Source organism: Cyanistes caeruleus, unplaced genomic scaffold (assembly GCF_971803275.1).
Source record: "Cyanistes caeruleus unplaced genomic scaffold, bCyaCae1.hap1.1 HAP1_SCAFFOLD_153, whole genome shotgun sequence".
Lineage (NCBI taxonomy): Eukaryota > Metazoa > Chordata > Aves > Passeriformes > Paridae > Cyanistes > Cyanistes caeruleus.
In genome coordinates this window covers 199,994-218,782 of record NW_028255946.1, presented here as the reverse complement: position 1 = coordinate 218,782, position 18,789 = coordinate 199,994, and the positions used below count along the sequence as shown (strand labels likewise).

At 52.9% G+C, this 18,789-nt stretch overlaps 1 protein-coding gene across 1 annotated transcript; it reads right to left on the bottom strand.

The window, feature by feature from the left end:
• Positions 1-1,706: 1,706 nt before the first annotated feature.
• Positions 1,707-7,870, bottom strand: LOC147645868 (maestro heat-like repeat-containing protein family member 7). The gene is made up of 16 exons (XM_086874184.1): positions 7,180-7,870; positions 6,925-7,080; positions 6,591-6,655; positions 6,332-6,481; positions 5,994-6,142; positions 5,542-5,689; positions 5,105-5,292; positions 4,878-5,015; positions 4,497-4,611; positions 4,187-4,324; positions 3,797-3,973; positions 3,505-3,660; positions 3,247-3,348; positions 2,774-2,876; positions 2,437-2,493; positions 1,707-2,146 (listed from the first exon to the last, which is right to left on the bottom strand). Exons 1-16 carry the CDS (start codon positions 7,301-7,303, stop codon positions 1,947-1,949), a joined length of 2,166 nt encoding a protein of 721 aa, XP_086730310.1. The 5' UTR covers positions 7,304-7,870; the 3' UTR covers positions 1,707-1,946.
• Between the last annotated feature and the right edge of the window lie 10,919 nt (positions 7,871-18,789).

Here is an 18,789-nt window from a genome sequence, read left to right as displayed (position 1 = left end):
TTGGGATGCTGAAATGGACCAGCCTGGTGCCTGTGCCCGGGCTGCACCGCGCTGAGCTCCAACTGGACAATCTAACAATGGTTGAATGGACACACCATGGGCCACTGGAGACTCCTACTCCTAGTTCTGTGAGCTACACTATTCACCTGTCATTCACCAGATGATTTTTTCATCTTTGCTTGAAATCCAGGAGAGGAAAAGGTCAACATGGAAAAGTGTTCTCCCAGTTCTAGTGACACCTGTGCCTGCACACCACCTGTGCCCATGGCAGGGTGGTTGGAGACTGGATGATGTTGATGATACTTTGCAACACCAAGTGCTCAGGGATTCTGGGATTGCCCAAGTGGAGAGCAAAACTGAGCCGTGTAAGTCCCTGCTTTTTTTCAGCGCATGCTGCTTCTTCCTTTGTTCCAAGCAAGTCCAGGATTTGGTTTCATGTGTCTTTAAGGTGTCTGGACAGAAGAGAGGGAGGGCAGCTGCAGCACAGGGCTCCTGCCCCATCAGACTCTCTCTCTCTCTCTCTTTCTCAGGATGGCGCCAATGCCGCTGCCTTGGGACACCTGAGTGTGGAAGGCGAGCTCGCCCTCAAGCACGGCCATCCAAGTCAGTCACGGGCACAGGCTGCAGTTGAAGCTGGCAAGCATTGTTGTAAGGCTGCAAGTGAAGAGAAAGCCATTGTGGCCAACTCTGCTGAAGCCTTTTGCCAAAGCAAAGGCAATTGTGCCCACAGCCTCCCCCTGTTTGGCACTGGGCTGCTGGGGACGCCTCAGTGCGCAGGTGCCGACGTTGGGGCTGCTGCTGTTCCTGGGCACACTCTGCTGCTGTTTCTGTGGGCTCCAGAGCCGCTTGGGCAGCAGCCACTGGGCAGCCCTGCTGGAGGAGACATCGCCACCCTCCCCATGGTGGAAGCAGCTCTGTGGACCCCGAGCTCTGTGTCAGGGGGGCCTCGGTCACAGCAGCGTGGCCTGGGCAGCCGCGAGGGCCCGGGCTGGCCGCCAGCCCTGCCTCTGCCCACTGACCCTTCCTGGAGGCACCCAGTGGCCGTGGCCTGGCAGCACCCCCTGCCCTCCATGTCCCCAGCCAGCCCAGCCTGGGCACCTCGGGCTGTCCCCACCCTCCCGCTGGGGTGATGTCCCAGCCTCCAGGCATTCTGCTGCAGGCCTGGGGGACATTTTGGGGAAGCACCGGAGCAGCCGGGTGTCAGGGACCAGGCGGCTGCCCGGGGGCTGCTTATGGCCTCTGACACCCAATTCCTCAGTGCTTCCCACCACCCCGGCTCCTCCAGGGCCTTCTGTCCCCTTGGAACCTCCTGCCACCCACTCCCTCACACATCCCCCTTGTGCCTTCCCACTGCCTTGTCCCGTCTGGGCCTCCGCAGCCCCTCATCCCTTCAAGGCCTCCCAGCACCCCGTGCCCTCAGGAGCTCCCCCAGCCTGGCCCAGCAGCAGCGCCGCAGCCCCACAGGAGCTCCAGCAGCTCCTCAGCCATCACGGCACCAACACACGGGCAGCAGGACACAGATAGCGCTTCCTGCCTGCCACAGGGCTTGTGGCTTCAGCACAACCACCAAAGGCCAAGGGGCTTCTGGCCATTTCCCCTGCACCACTGCACGCCCCGGCAGGTTGCTGAGCACAAGAACCCTTTTCCCTCTCTTCCCCTATGCCCCACACAACCTGGGCAGCAAAAGAAAGGTCTTGGGACTCTTGTGGTTTATAACATATCCTATATTATTTACATACTAGATGGAAACGAAACGAAGAAAAGAATAATCTCTATGAAAAAAAAAATAACAGATGGCCCATGTGGCCCCAGAAGATAGAGCCTCTCAGCCCTAACATATCCTATATTATGTACATACTAAAAAGAAAAAAATAGAAGAAAACAATCCTTATGAAATAAAAACTCCCGGCTGGCCCAGGTGGCCCCAGCAAACAGAACGTCCCAGATCAGCGCTGAGCACATCTCCAGCAGCGCAGCCAGCCCAGGCCCGACAGACGAGGCCGTGTCCTCCATGCCCTGAGGAATTGATCGTGCACCCTCTGGAGGATGGAATATCGGGCACTCTGGATGGCCCGGAGGACATACAGCGTCTCAAGTGCCAGGTCTGACACGGCACCGCTTCTGTCCTCCATCAGGCGTTCGAGGGCTGCAAGAGAGACAAACAGAGCCACGCTCAGACCCCAGAGCTGCGGGGGCCCAGCGAGAGCCCCCTGCCAGGGCCATGCCAGCCAGCTCTTGCCTTGGCCAGGAGGGAGCAGGGACCAAGGGGGTCAGCCCGAAGCTGCTGGCCACAAATGCCCCACGTGGCCCTGAAATCTCACTGTGCTATGCCCACGCCGCCCCTCATCGGCACAGGGAGCAGAGCCCTCCACAGCCTGGCCAGGGCTTGCAGCTGCCCCCGACAGCCACTGCTGTCAGCCCGCTGCCCTGGCTCACCTCTGCACAAGACCTGGAGCTCTGCGTGCTGCCCCCTCAGCTGCTCCCCGGCCATCCCTGAGAACACAGAGCCTGTCAGGGTCCCAGCAGCACAGCTCCCTGCCAGCGGCGCTGCCAGCCCTGTGGCCACAGGGCCTCCTGCCCCGGCAGGGCTCAGCCCGGGCCCTTGCCGCATCCTGACTCAGCCCAAGGGCACGGCTGCCAGAGGCCGGCAGCAGCAGCCCCGAGGGCAGCCGGGGCTCCAGGGCGCCGGGCCCGGGTGCCGCTGCCGGGGCAGCAGCCGGGGCTGGGGCCGAGCTGCGGCGGGGCGGGGAGGGAGCCCGGGCTCGGGACTCACCGATGACCCTGATGGCCGTCGCTCGCAGGGTCTCCTGTGGGTCCTGCAGGTACTGTAGGGCCCGGCGCAGGTGCTCGGCCAAGGGGATCCTGTGGTCTGCCAGCTGGAGAGAGCGGCAGGAGGGAAGGGTTGGCGCGGGCTCTGCCCCTCGGCCGGGCGCTGCTGCCTGCGGCCAGTCCCGGCCTCCCGTGCCCGGCCAGCCCTGAGGCCCGGCCAGCAGCTGCTGGCGCCGGGCTCTGGAGGGGGCAGAGGGCCGGCTGCTGCCCGGGGAGCCGCGGTGCCGGCCCGGCCCGCAGCCCCGCTGGGCTGGGGCTCCATCGGCACCCGGTTCGGGGCCACAGGCGGCTGGAGAAGAAGCCGTGCGGCCCCCGGCTGCAGTAGTGGGCAGGGGCACAGCTGCCAGCCCCACACACCGACCACCGGGGCCAGGGGGCTTCTGTAGCTTGAGGCTGGGATTTCCAGGCTGTCCTTACCACGAGCTTGGCAAACTTCCACAGCTTCTCCTTCCTCACAGCTTTCTCCAGGTCTGGCCTCTTCAGGAAGTCAGCCGCGCGAAGGAGCGTTGTCCGAGAGGCCTGGGGAGCAGCAGAGCCGCAAATGGCCCCACAAGGCAGGGCACAGGAGTGTCCTAGTGCCAAGGGCTGGAGGAGGCTGCAGCCTGCAAGCCTGCGTCAGGGCAGGAGGCAGCTGAGCCCCCTGCCAAGGCGCAGCAGCAGCCCAGGAGTCCTCACCTCTGCCACATGCCGATTCTCATCTTGGCAGTGGAAAAAGAGTGGGAGCAGGCTCTGGTACACTCGTTCCTTCAGGGGCTTTCTTCCTTCTTCTTCTGCCGAAGACATCACTCTTTGAAGGAGAGACATGGAGAGCAGCTGCACGTGGCTATCAGGCTGTATGAAAGGAAGGAAGGAAAAATGACCTTATCATTGGCTTCTTATGGCCCACATCGGCACAGGTCTGCAAATGCACAGGGCACAAAGTGTCCGGGCAGCAGGCAGTGGCCGTGGCTGGGGCACAGAGCCTTACATTGTCCAGGAGTTTCAGGAGCGGCTCAGCCAGCTGCAGGGCCCTGCGCCAGGATATTGGGGTGTCTTCTTTCAGGAAAATATGGCTCAGAAGAGCAGTGCTCATCCTGGCCACGTCACTGTCCAAGTCCCACAGGAGGTGCACTAGTCTTCCTGTCAGGCTCTGAATTCTTTCGGCCTGTGCAGAACACAAGGGTGTGAAAGCCCGGGCAGCTGCCGCAGGGCCCAGAGGCCAAAGGGCTGTCCCAAAGCACTCGGGCAGCTGAAGCAGGAGGCAGGAGAGCTGCGAGGAGCTGCCTCAGTGCCCAAGGCAAAGGCCAGCCAAGGCCAAGTGACAGCATTGCCCAGCCTCATGCTGCCCACACGGCTTCAGCTGCTGCCCCCTTCTCACCATGGAGGGACGGTCCTTTAGCAGGAGGAGAGCCCTGAGCACCTGGTGATGCATCTCTGTGGAATTGTACCACAGGTACTTATACAAGATGTCCATTAGGCTGTCACCACAGTCACTCAAGTCCAGGCAATCTAGGAGCTGAAAGGCACAGGGCAGTGAGAGGGGAGCCGGCCGGCAGGAGCCTGGAAGTGCGCAGGGCTGGGTTCAGGCAGCAGCACAGGGCGCAGGTGCCGTCCCAGGCAGCTGTGGCTTTGCCAGGGGACAGGGCAGGCAGGGAGCTGAGCGAGGTAGTGCTGGCCATCAGGCTCACCTCCACAAGGAATGCCATGGCAGAGACATCCCAGAGTGGCAACGGTTTGCTGAGCACCTCAAGCAGGTAGCTTAAGATGCTTTTGCACAAGTGGATGGATGCACGGCGCATTACCCTGGAAGGCAGAAAATGGCAGAAAGAGTCTCAGCAAGGGTGCGGAGGACTGATGGACACAGTTGTCCTATTGCCCCAGCACCCTGTGAGGCGATTTGGGCCCTTGAGATGTGGCTGCTCCAGGACAGGTTCCTCTCGCAGCCTTTTGCAGTCTCCTTGGCCATCCCTCGGTGACGAGGCCCTCAGGCCCATGGCCACGGGGACTGTGGGGGGCATCCCGGGCAGGGGGCACAAATGCCAGAGGCAGTGGGGAGAAGGGGGGCTCACCTGGCCAGCAGACCCACGGCATAGTGGTGGGTGTCAGCACAGAGCAGCGTGTCCCAGCCACGCTTGCGTTCCATTGCCACCACCACATGCTCCAAGTGGAGACTGCAGAGCAGGGCCTTCAGGGTCTGCACTGCAAACCTGTGTGCACAGCAAAGCCCAGGTGACGCTGGGAGCGCTGGCTCCGAGGCTGGGGAAGTGGCAGGGACAGGAGGAGTGGCATGGAGCACCTGTTGGGGCTGGTGGAGAGGCCGTGTTGCTCCTGGCATTCCTTCCAGAAGGTATGGACGTCCTCTGTCATATACAAAGTACTGAAGTACGTTTGGAAGAGCAGATGCACAAAGAGGCGGGGGAAATAGACTGTGAGGATCTGTGGGCAACAGGGCCCCTGGAGGATCTTCCACATCACCAGAGTTGCCTGCAGAGGACAAAGCAGGCCGAGACAGCGCTCAGTGCCGGGGCGTCCGTGTGGCAGGGCCTGAGCGTGGCAGGGAGAGGCCGGGGCAGACGCAGGGGGAGCAGCGGGCCTGGTGGCCCTGAAGCTGCCCCTAGGCCAGGTTTGTGGCCAGTGCCTGAAGCAGGGAGATGCAGTGGGGGAAGGAGGCAACAGAGCTGCTGGAGAGGCGGCCGGACTTGCGGTGAGCAAAGGCCAGCTCCCGAAACTCACAGTCAGGGAAAAGACAGCCGTCTTGTCCCCATCAGAGGTGCCCAGGTTTTTCTGCGGCCAGCTCCCCACCACATTGATGAGGAGCGGTGTCACTTCCTCTGAAATCCAGGGCGAGAGCAAGATGGTCGTCCACATGGCCATAGCAGCTCTGCGGGGTCAGACACAGCACCGTGGGCTGGGCAGCAGCGGGGAGCTGAGCTGGCCGCCAGCTCTGCCTATGCCCACTGCCCCTGAGCGGCAGCAGCAGCCAGGCAGCCCAGCCCTGTGGGGACAGGCCCCTGAGGGGCAGGCTGGCAGCACGGCAGCAGGCTCGGGGGCCGACTTTGTAGCAGGGCTGGCAAAGGGAGCAGCCAGAGGGCCCTGGAAGTCTGTGTTGCTCACAGCCCTGGGCCGGGCTGTACAGGGTGATGGGCTGGGGAGCCCTGAGGCCTCGGGGCAGCTGGGCCCCATACCTGTCACACGTTGGGGCCACCCGCAGGAGAGTGATGGCCACATCATCAGGCTCTGCCTCGGCCACTTGCATCAGGGCCCAGTCCATCCTGTGCTCAGCAGCCTCATTGGCCATGAGCCACTGGTGGATGTACCTCACCACGCCGGGCACCTGGAGAAGGCACAGGGAGACTTGGAATGCTAGCAGAGGGAGTCAGCAATGTGCCCAGCTTCTTCCCCAGACAAGTGCTTCTCTTCCAGCCCACTGCCATGGCCTCAAAAGCTTCAAGTGAGCAGCAGGCGTGGCTTGGGAAAGCCAAGCAATTGCTGGAGGATCAAAGGCTGGCCACAGGCTGCTTACTTGCTCTGGATTGAAAAGAGCCGTCTCTACAAGCAAATCCAGCTGGGCAGCGCTGCTCTGTTCTACCAAGACCTCTGAGGATGCTTTGACCTCAGTGTCCATAGGTCTGGTGTCTTCCTTGCCAATTCTCTTGATGTATTGGTAAAGAAACTGTAGGAGAAGGGCAGGAAGGCAGGGAAGTTGCATGGAGTGCTCCAAGTGCGGTGCTGGGCTGAGCAGTGCCAGCAGGCCCAGCGCAGGTGGGGATGGCTGCAGGTACCTGCGCTGCTCTGCGGAAGCGGCCACGGGCGGTGTCCTGCTCTTGTGTGCCGTCCATGGCTGCATCTGGCAAAGAGCAGCCAGAGCTGAGGGGCTGCAGGAGAGGCCGGAGAGCACAGCCCAGCCCTGCGTTCCCCAGGCAGGGACAGTCCCGGGATGCCCCAGGGGATGCAGCACGGCCACTGCTGCGGGGGCAGCCCCAGCCCCTTTTTTGTGCTGTCCATGGGTGTGTGTCCACAGGACAGTGTGGGATGGGATGAGATGGGATGCAATGGGATGGGATGGGGCCAAGATGGCCGCAGGCACCAGCCCTGTGGCCCAGCTCTGCCACTCACCCTCCTCCAGTGGCTGCAACTGCTGCACCTCTTCGGTCTCTGGTGCTGGGGCAGCTCCAGGGCCTTCTTCCTCTTCCTCCTCTTCATCCTCCACCCAGGCCAGCTTGGGCACTCTTGGGGGTCGCTGCTCCATATCTTCCTCCAGACTCTCCAATCCTTTCCATAGGAACAGCACCAGGGGATGGCATGGCATGTAATGGGATGGGGCCAAGCTGGCAACAGGCACTAGCCCTAAGGCCGAGCTCTGCAACTCACCCTCCTGTGGTGCCTGGAACTCCTGCACCTCTTCAGACTCCTGTGCCAGGACAGCTCCAGAGCCTTCTTCTTCCTGCTCCTCAAGCCAGGCCAACTTGGGCACTCTTGGGGGTCGCTGCTCCATGGCAGTGACTGGATTTATGGCTGCTTGCAGGAGAGATGGCTCGGAAAAGCTCAGAGTCAGCAAGTCCTGCAGTCGTGCCTGGAAGGCACCTGCAAGACTCAAGTCCTGGCAAGACTGCAAGACAGCGAGTCCTGCACTTGGGTCTTGAGGGCTCCTGCCACAAGGACAGGAGGCTCCTCAACAGGGATTGTGGTCTGGTCTCAAGGGCAGAGACTGCAGGGATGGGCGACACCTCGGAAAAGCTCCGGGTCACCAAGTCCCACGGTCTGCCCTCAAGAGAACCTTAAGAAGGAAGCCTCGGCAAGGCCACAAGTCAGCAAGACCTGTGGTCTGGCCTCGAGGTCACCTGTAGTAATAGTGCTTCAGAAAAGCTCCAGGTCCGACACAAAGGAGTGCGCTGTGCGGGGGCTCCTCACAGCACCGCTCTGGCGCGTCCTGACCCGTCGCGTGCACCGAGCACTGTGGCGTGGTCCTGTCACCGCCAGCTCCTATGTCAGCACGTGTCACAAAGGGCCCTTTGACATCTGCTCCCGTTGCCACCATCCCACGGTGACCGTGCTGCAGCGTGTCACAAAGGGCCCTTGCACACCCTGCCCTCCGCCCTGGGGCCGCCCCCATCCCCCCCCAAGTGGCCCAGCTTGGAAGGAATCCCTTGCCCAAAGTGTCTAAGACAGCCTGACGGGATCTTTAGGAACAGCTTGTTAGAAATGAAATGGAGTCAAATTTATCAATAAGAATTTTATTGAAAACTTTGTAAAATTTACTCATGGAAATGTCTCGGTTTTTGGAGACAGGTGTCTGCTAGGGAGGGCAGGAGCCTCCCTTGGAATGAAAAATGTAGACCCCCTCCCTCCGAATTATGATAATCTTGAAATCAAGGGGCTCTCAGGCAGAGATCTGGGGATAGGAATAACAGTTCTTTACTAGTATTTATAACCAGGCAAACAAACAACAATAACTACAGCATTAGCAAGAAAACAGAGCCAGGGACCCCGTGACAGCTTTCTGGGCTGAGACGGGAAAGGATGGAGGAGAGGCTTTGTTTCACAAACCCCCTCGGGTTGGCAGTCAGTGCTGGTGCTCCTGCAGGGCTCTGAGGAACACTCAGCTGGAACAGCAGGGATGAGCTCAGATCCCGGGCCAGTGGCTGAGGTGGATCAGCAGCTCCGTGGCGGTGGCTGGCACTGCCGCACGTCCCGGCAGGACAGGGGGTGCGAGGCCACCAACGAAGAGGGAAGAAGGAGAAGAAGCAGCAGCTCCATCTGGGTGATGGCGAAATTCCCTTCTCCCCACCACAACAGCTCTGCACCCAAAGTGTTCTTCTCCGAAGCTGAAGAAGCCACCAAACTGTCCCCACTCCCCCCTTTTCCTGCCCCCTTCCCCCCTTGGGCCCAGCCAAACTCTTTGTTTTTCCTCAAGCACCCACCAGGTACCCGCAGTTAAGTTTTCCCTGCAAGTCATGAGTAAAAATTCCACAGGCAAGCCAGAACTAAATAGAAAATAAAGGACACCTAACCCCCAACACCTGTAAGTTGAATCTTGAGAGTCAGACAGGATCTTTGTTTGCCAGAAACACCTCTGAATTTAATCAAGGCATTAGTCATCAAAATTATTTTGAAAATTTAAAGATCAAAATAGCCAAAATACTCAATGTAACTAATTGCTGGGTATGTTCTCAGCTCAGATTGGGAGGAATGGGGTTCCCTCGGAGGGCTCACCCTGTGGGGTGGCCAAAACTCTGTCAATGGGCTCTGACTCGTAACGGATCCAGTGCAGGGACACTGACAGAAAACTGCTGTGGAACACAGGATTGCAATTATCAGTTTTACAGGATTGACTGAGATTTCCCTTCCGGAGAAACCAAGCCCTGTTCTAGCTGGAGGCCACAATGTGAAAGGATTTCTGTGCTTTACCATCACAAGCTTACTCATTCTTTTTCCTCACCCTCATTCACGTTAGGAACAATAATTCTGTTGTCCATGGAGCTGGCACCTTTTGAATTCCAGAATAATGTCCCCAAGGTCCTTTGCTGTTCAGCTTTACTGTGCTGTCTGTGGCTAACAAGGCTTGCTGGGGTCCTTTTCCCTTCGGCTGGAGAGGTGCCGGGTCCCAGTCCCTGAGGGACAGCCAGGCTCCTGGCTGGAATTGGTGTGGAAGTCCCTCAGGGTCACATCAGCCTTCAAATGGAGCCCTGTGGATCTGAGCATTCTCCAAAGGGGCCGTTGGGGCAAACAGGGAGATTTGGTCTGGCAGGGTCTGTAAAACAATATCCCATCCCATCGACTTGTTCTGGCAGAGAACACTTGGCTGCAGGGACATATTCCCATTGTTCCTGCTCAGGTCTCAGGATTCAAACAGTGTTGTCTTTGCCCAGAGCTGTTCCTTCAGCTGGCTTGGGAGGGCCATTTGGCCTCTGGACCCACACTCTGGCTCCTTTATTAGGACTGCTGGATCCATACCTTTTATCTCCACAAATGGAGGTGATTTGAGGTGGATGTCCTTTTTTTACAATTGTTTTTAAAACTGCAATATTGATAACTGTATTACCCTGCATTGTGGTGGAAAACCAAATCTTGTTCACTATTGTTTAACAGACTTACTTCAATTTCTCCTTGATAATCTGCATCAATTCCTCCTCCCATGACATGAGCCCTTTGCAAGGCCAAGCTCCAATGAGCAGTTATCAAACCAAAGTGTCCTGGAGGAATCTGAATTCTTATTCCTGTATTGTAAACTCTCATTTGCTTCTGATTTCTCCTAATGAATTCCAGTGCATGAAGGTCCAGCCCTGCAGCCTCTGGGGTGGCCCTGGCAGGGGCCATCACAGCCAGAACAATTTCCCAGGCGGTCCAAGTCTCACTGTCCATGGCTGTGTTTGCAAATTGGGTGCAGCCGTGCACACCCAGGGGTTTCCATTTCCCAGTGGGCCCATTGTTAAGGGCATGGAGCCCATCTGGGAGATGGGTTCTCCACCGGGACAGGTTCCCATCTCCTCATTTTATCAACTGCTCTTTTAACAGCCTCTCCAGCCATGGAACCAATCCTGCCATTTGTGGATAGTGTGGTACATGAAAAACCCAGCAGTTTTAATCTCTGTATTTTTCCCAGGAACAGACAAAGCATTCCACATCACAGCATCAGCAAACCATATAAAAACAGCCAACTTCACCCCTTCCTCCTTTATTCTGTGTATACAATTCACAAAGTTTACCATTGACATTTGGGTCTTTGCTAGTCCTTTTTTGTAGGGTATTTAGTGTTACAGTGAGCAAGCTAAGCTCACAAATTAGTATTGTCAACATTATTGCACATTATCAATTTTTAATTTTGGATATAAATATATATTATTGATTATTATTATCATTATTATAATTATTACTATTATTATCATTATTATTATCATCATCATCATTGTTGTTTTTGTTGTTTCACTTGCACAAACAAACCTGAGCTCAAGACTAAAACCTGCTGTACCTTCACATGGGAGCATTCCAAAAACAATTGTTCCTTCTCTTGGTGCTGTTTCCAATGTGCTGTTAACAAAATCCATCCTCCTCTTCCCAAACCCACCAGTTCTTTTCCTTTTTCCACATGCAATTTTTGGCTGCATTCTAAGACTGATTTACTAAAATATGGATATGGTCTAGTATCACTATCCAACTGAGACAGACAAAGACTCTTGAACTGGTTCAGGGTTAAAAAGTGTATGATTATTAGCAGCGCTGGGCCGATGTGTCAGATCACCCCTTAATACACACGGCCCCGAATACAGGTGAATACAGGCTTTTTATTTCCAGAAATATGGAACACAAATGCATATTCATAACCCCGTTGCCACCCACACTCTGCTTCCTATGCTAATTAGGAAAAAAGCAATTAAGCATGCGTAGTTTGTTCCTTGAAATGGGTTGGTGGTCCTTTTATGAGGAGGGGTGAGAGAAGGGAGGGAAGGGATATGGCTCTTCCTCCTTCTGACCTTTCTACCTTTTCAATGCAAAGTGACAAATGGACCCTTGGCTGGGCTCCTAGTTTCATGTCTTCCAGGAGTTTCTGATTTGCAATTCTCTTCTGTTCTTCAAGTTCCTTACCAGATTCATTGCTTCTCATTATAAGCCCAGCTGAACAAGCATAGAGTTGACAGACAATTAGTTATTAGCCAATGATTAACCTCTATTTTAGCAAAGCTTCTCTAGCTCCCTTTAATTTTAGCAAGGCCCATCTATTTATTTTATTTAGATTTAGCAAGGCTTCTTTCTAATAAAGGCCTCAGCTTCTCTAAAATCTTAAATTCTTCAAAGTTTATGTCTCAGAGTTTTGACTGCTTTAAGGATCCAATGGAACCTCCATAGCCCCTGGCACCCCCAGAGTTCTGGCTGAGATGAAAAGATGAATGGGGAAATAAAGAAACACCTTCTGAAGCTGGTGATAGAAACTAAGATGCCGGCTCTTGCCACTGGCTTGGGCAAGAAGAAGGGCCAGACCCAGTGGGGATACTCAATTATCTCCCTTTGAACTGATGTTTAGAATTCCTTATCTTGGTAATCCTCAGCCTTGAGAATTACCTGGGGGTAGGGATAAAGGATATCTATTGGAAACAATATGTAGCCTGGATAGTGTCTCTTGTAAAAGCTCTTTGACAAGAAGCTCAGCTAGCACAGAGCCTGCCTTTAGACTTTGCTGTTCACAACATCCAGCCAGGAAATTGAGTCCTAGTGAAGGAGTAGAGAGAAGCAGCAGCAGCAGCAGCAAAGTAGTGTAGACCTGTGCAAGTGTTGCTGAGCACAGAAACAGCCGTCAGGAGAGCTGAACACGGGTAGAGCCATCCCTCTCGAGTCAAGGTCTCTAAGGCCCCAGAAATTCAGACATCTCAGCTAGAGGAGAAGCTCGGCAGGCTGCCACTGATGCTCCACAAGAGGGGACTGGAGCAGTAGCCAGGCCATCAACATCAGGGGAAGCCCCGTGTGCCTCCCACAGCCTGGCTGCTGAAATAGTTTGTGTGGGCATCCCTTCTCTCAAATCTCCAGTCATTAGAGGCCAATCCTCACTGTCATTGTTTTCTTTATGATAAAGCTCTTTCTGTGCCTTCACTCGCCTTTACAGGTCGTGTAAAGACAACATGAAAGTAAAAGTTAAGTTAGGAAATTAAATTACACCATTAAAATGTTTGTCTTAATAATCTTACCTTGATATTGTCAGCCACTTGAAGTTGAAGCCAAAAGTAGAAAAGTAATTTTTAACCATAGGAGAAGAAGTAGCAAATCCTTTTACCTGAAAAATTGTGAAGTCTGTGGAAGGCCAGGAAGATCTGAAGACTGGCTGTGGGTGGCCAGCCCAGTCAAACCTAAACAACGAGTTAAGTCCATAATAAACAGGATTTTGAGATGAAGAAGGAAGTCTATGGTGGCTTCATTCTTCTGAAAAAAAGCATTTGTTGTCTAAATAGAACAAGAAGCACATACGTGGGAAAAAGCATTTTTGACCAGACTTTAGGTTCAGAGTGTTAGACCCCCAGCTTCCCTCCTTATAATTGTTTCAGATATCAAGGCAAATAGAATCAAATGTTTGTTAAGGTCACTACCAGCAGCTAAGCAAGGTGTTCCTTCCATAATTACCAAAAAGATTTTGAAGGCTATAAAGCAGAGGGGAAAGAGAAGGTTTTTTGGAGCCCTTATTTTTAAGCTGCCCCCAAAACAATTCCACAAGCAGGACACGTGTTGTCCGTGATGATCAGTAGAAGTAGCAACACTGAAACAAAACTCAAATCCTTTGTAATAGGTTCTGGTCCAGATCCAACAAAACAGATTTAAATGGAACTGCAGGTAGAAGCCTCGTGTGACAGCTTAGAAATGCAAACACTGTCAGCAGAAGAAGGGAGAGTGTGGCAAATTAAATGATAGCTAAAAGGTGGTGAAACAAATTACAAAAGCAATGGGAAAGTTAACTCATGTATCAGTCCAAACATGGAAAGAATGAGAATAAGAGGTGTTTTCGTGGTTATCTAGTAAACTGTGGGTTTAACAAATGCTTTTCTTGTGCTGTAGCAACTCTTATCTTTTAGCATGCATGATCCCTTGCTTAGTACAATTTCTTCAACATTTGATAAAGAGGATGCAGGTAGTAGCCATAGCTACTAATCCAGGAATAGCTACAAAAGGACAGAAATTGATGTCACTGCAAATAATTGCAAAACAAAAAAGAAAATCGAGGAATAGGAAATAAAGTCAATGATAACCAAAGTTTGTAAAGACAATTAGTAAGAAATTTTTTTTAAAAAGAGAGGTTGAGAGGAATGAGAGATTTGTCTTTAAAAACAAGCTGTGGGTCTGCTGGTAAATAAAACTAGCACTGAGAGATAAAAGAAACAATGGGAAGGATTCCTCTGATTGATGAATGGAAAAAAGATATTTGCCTTTACAAACAAACTGTAAGTTTGCTGATAAATGAAATTTGATACTGAAAGATGAAAGAAACAATGGGGGAAAACCATAAATTCCATAAGAATTAAAAATGAAGAAGAAGGGTTATACATTAGAGGGGAATCTTAGGTATCAGGCACTCCGGGGAGTCTGGACCTCTCAAGTACCTCAGCCAATGGGGAAAGAGACAGGGACGTGGCTGGGAAATTCGGATAAATAGGAGGCTGTGTCCTCCAAAAATTTGAGAGACCCCAGGAGAATGGCCCATGGCCTCTCCCTTTATTCAAATCAAGTAAAAGGACTCCTCTGTCTCCTTTTTAGACATAAACCTCTGGTGTTTGTAGATGAATTTTCCTGACAAGGCCAACAACAGACTGGAATGGAAAAATCAGCATCAGAAACGTGTGAGATGGAAAACTTTTGGCTGTTTGAGATAAAAAATGTGGACTAAAAATCTCTATGGCAAAGAACAACCTTTCTCACAAGGATTACTTGTAGAAAAAGTGATGCAGGTGTTGGAATGACAGCCAGTGCCCTCAGCAAAGACAATTCCCTCTCCTGTGGGCTCCAGAAACCACACGTGAACGTGGCACTCATCCTGATTAATCCCAAAGCACTTCTCTGCAAGAAGCACTAGAGAAGTGCATGGGGCAAGAGTTCTGCAAGTGCCAGGTTCTCGTGCAGCAGAAAAGTTGTAAAATCGGAAAGATTCTAGCAACCACAAAAAATCCATCATTTATGGCTTGTAAATATTCCAGTGAATCTCAGTTACTTCTGGGTAAAATCAAACACCAAGTAGGTTTCATAACAAAATCCCAGTTTGTCTGTTCCTGTTTGTGGCAGAGGATGAGGTTACAAGCTGGCCAGCTGAAGAAGCCAAGGAAAATCTCCACTTCCCTGTCATATTTTCCTACTGACACAGGAATGAAGACCAAGAATTTGGCTCATTGGAGGGGTAAAACCAGAGGATGGGTGAGGGTTTGCATCCTAAGACTTCCTTTGCTAGAGTACAAAGAGTTTAGCTGTGCGTGGATCTCCTTGCTAAACCTCTTTGTTTCCAAACTCCATTCCTCCATGGCAGAACTGAACAAGCTCCGTATGTCAGAGCTTCAAGTTCCAAGCTGTGTGCTGAGTTAATTGTAATGGATCCATTAGCAGTGCGTGGGGTTGCTGCCATGAGGAGCTCAGGTGGCTTCTTGAGATGAAAATCAATGTGCCATTTGTCCCAGCTCCATGTGTCCTGGGACAGCCCTGGCTCCACGGGAGCACACGGAGTGTTCTCGTGCCATTTCTAAATGAAAATTGAACCTCCTCAAGAAGCCAGGCCAAAGTCACCAGACAGCAGTCACAAAAAGGAATTTAGGCAGTTTGCTGGGTGTTGATCTAACAGCTACCACCTTCCCAAAGTCCAGGCTCCACTAAACAAGGCTCTTTCCTCTGTCAGCAGCCTTGCACTTGGTTGTGTTTGATACACGTACAGAAGAAGAAAAAGCCACTTGCACTGTGGAAACTTGAGCTGCAGCTGTGCAGTAAGTTGTGCTCAGTAGCTGACCAGCTGATTTAATTCTGAGTGGGTATTAGACAGAAGATACTACAATAAAATTTCACAGGACAGCTATCAAGTATCTAAAAGATACAGTATTCTGTTATTTTCTACCTCCAGTATTGCCAGCACACAGCTTAAGGAAGAAAGGTATTTACCAACCAGCACAAAAGAAAAAAATAAAAATGAACAAAGGATTTTTAAGGGTATCACAGCAATGGCCACCAGGCATTTTCCAGCTTTGCAGGATATCAGTTCAAAGTCAATCTAAACAAGCCAGCATATGTCTAGCAAGAAAGAAATCACAGTTCTTGTGTGTTCCTAAACCCAAGCTTTGCTATATCAAACATGGATGGTATCATTTTCCAGCTCTCAATAGAAATGTCATAATTTATAAAGTAACAAAACCTCATGCATAGAAATAGATTAGTAAGGTAGGTAGGTAGGTGGGTAGGTAGGTGGATAGATAGATAGATAGATAGATAGATAGATAGATAGATAGATAGATAAATAGATAGACAGATAGATAGATAGACAGATAGATATCGAAAGAAAAATACGTTGACAATGCAGATAGAGATATTTGAATGCACTTGCCTGCATAACTTTGTATAGAAAGGGATGAGGAAGTGAGAGGTTATTCTTTTCCACACATGGAAAACCCTCTTTTTTCCAGTAGAATCAGCTTCCTCCCTCAATGACCACCAGGCTCCCTGAAGACCCCACCAAGAAGGCCCTGTGATCCCCATGGCCTGTGCATGCAGCACTTCAAGAAAGCAATGCCTGCCTCTTAATACTACAAGGGTGTTCAAGAGATTTATTCCCAGCCATGGTGACAAGGTGAACAAACTGAAGTCAGTTACTGTAAAAGGCCTGAACCAGCAGCACCACAAATCACAGCCAAAAGTAGCAGGTCCCACACGGTGTCCCACAATCATGGCCCGAGCGGCCGCAGATCCTCCTTCAACCCCGGCTGCATTGCAGTCCCACTGAGCACCAAGAAGAAAAGGGCCTTTGTGAGAGCAAGCAAACTTAACCCTCTGCCAGGACACAAATTCAGAGGGCAAAAAATTGAAAAACCCCACAGCATCAGCCACACTTCCCAATGAGAAGGGTTGGAACTCTCTGCCCCTCCACACTTCCCCAGCAGGTTTACAAAGGGAACTGGGATCTAAGCTGTGCCCTCCAAACCAAGAGAGCCATCCTCCCTTCAGGGTGAGAAGCCATGGCCTCAGTTCCAGCCCTGGGTGCCTCCTGTGCCCCAGAGAATGGCTGTGGCTGTAAATGTGTGTTTGGCTGCAGCACAGGGCCAGGGTGAAGCTCGGCAGCCTCATCAGAGCCCACGGCCACGGCCCTTCCCTGCCGGGGCCCTCACCTGGCCCGGCCCGGCCTGGCCTGAGCAGCCCGGACTGGCCTCAAGGGATGGGCTCTGCCTGCCCGCTGTGCCCACAGGCCGGGCCCAAGGGCTCGCAAGAGGCTTCCTCCCAGCTCTGCAAAACCTCAGCCAAGAGTGTCCCCTTTGCTGTGCTGAGAAGAGGAAAAAACCCTCTCAATTTAACCCCGCTGCACACCTCATGGGGGATCCCTGCACACCTTAGCAGAGAGCCCAAATTAGCCCTGGGTGCCTCATGAGGTGCAGGCCCAGGTGATGCCACTGAAGGAAATGTGCCCTCACAGCCCAGGGACGCTCAGCATGGGCTCCCCCAGCCCCTCGTGGCCCCACCACTGGTCATGGCAGCCCCTGCCTGGCTCCTGCCTGCCCACACTGTGGACACCCCCGGCTGCTCCTGGACATGGAGCTCAGCAGGGGCTGGTGCCATGAGGGCTTTGCTGGTGGTACCATCCAGACACTGAGATGAAAGCTCCATCTCTTTATTGGAACAAAAACCATGGGCCAAGCCCTGCTCTGGTGGACAGGGGCTGCCCAATTTCAGTCCTGGCCAGGGACCAGGGCCAGGAGGCTCAGGGGCAGAGGGTCTCACTTTGCAGGTGTGGGTCTTGGGACGCACTCAAGACGGGGATGGAGCCACAGCAGAGCAGAGGGAGACAGAGGTGAAGAGTGGGGATGAGAGGTCAGCTTCTCAGCGATTAAAGTCTTTGGCTGCTGTTCTGAAGGTGCAGAGGTGCTCCTGTGGAGAGAGGAGGTGGCTGAGGCCCCCAGCTGCCGCTGGCACGCAGGGACCCTCCTGCACAGCAGGGCCCAGAGCGGCCAAGGCTCCCCAGCACAGCTGGAGCTGCTGGCACAGCTTGGCCCAGCTGGACAGCTGCCCCTCAAGGCCCCGGCAAGCAGGGGATGGCTCTGGGCAGGGTCCCTGGCCAGGAGCGGGCCCCAGAGCGCCTCTGCCTTTCAAGGGCAATCTCGTCCCCGCTCTTTCTCCTGCCCACCTTGCTTTGCCTCTGCCCGCTGCTCCTGGGGCTGCTCTTGGCCAGGCAGCCTCAGTGGGAGCCAGCACTGGCTGCAGCCCCAGCGGGCTCCCCAGGACAAGGCCCAGCAATTAAGAGGCCAATTAAAAGCCTGGGCAGCAGCAGAACTCTCGGCAGAGCTATTTGGGCAACCAAGGACTAGCCACAAGTGCACAGCAGCCTCACTGGGAATGTTTCCCGACTATGAGCAGCCTTTCAAGAAGCTGTTGGAGGCCGAGATCAGCAAAACACTCACTGTTTTATCTTCCAGCAGTACCAGATTCCAGCATAGCACATCATCAGGAAAATTGCTCCACCAGCCACAATGGCCATTAACTTAATCAAACCATGTGTTCCCTGGTAGAAAACTCTTCTCATGCTCTCCCAGATATTCTGAGCATGTCTTGTGGTGCCGGCTGCATCTGTGGAGCAATGGGCAGCGTGAGCCTGTGCTGTGCTCCACCGCTGAGCTGGCAGCACGCTGGATACGGCCAGGACGTTCTCTGTTTCCCCCAGAGCTGGGGCCTGCAGGCACTTTGCCACCCCTTGGCACAGGCTGTGCCCCCCAACAAAGCCCAGAAGGCCGGGAGCAGAGCCCGGGGGCAGCACAGCTGCTTGGGCAGTGGCTCCTTCCAGGGCCACGGGCCAAACCCATCCCTGAGCAGCCACTGCCACCCCTGACCCTCCCTTCCCTGTGACAGCTCCCCCAGCCCAAGGAGAATAAAAAACTGTTCAAAAGTTCCTTTGTTTATTCCCATTACCTGGAGGGTCCTGTATATAGTAATGGTCTTGAGGATCTGATTATTTTCAATGGTGTTTGGTTTTGGTTTTTTTTTGTTATTGAGACAGATGAGGCAGCCTTATTGTTTTTAGATTTGGTAGGTCTATTTTTTCTTAGTATGATTGTTTTCTTATAAATCCACATGTTAACTTATTTTTATTTAGATATTTTTGTTTCCCAAGCTATTATTTTGACAATCTCTTATTCACTTCTTAGTTAATGTTCTATCTATAAACAATTTTGACTCTGTTTTTATAGGAATAAAAAGATCTCAGAAAGCTGTATTTTTAATTTTGTTCACATTCTCTCCCCACTCCCAACATTTACTGTGATACTTTTGGAA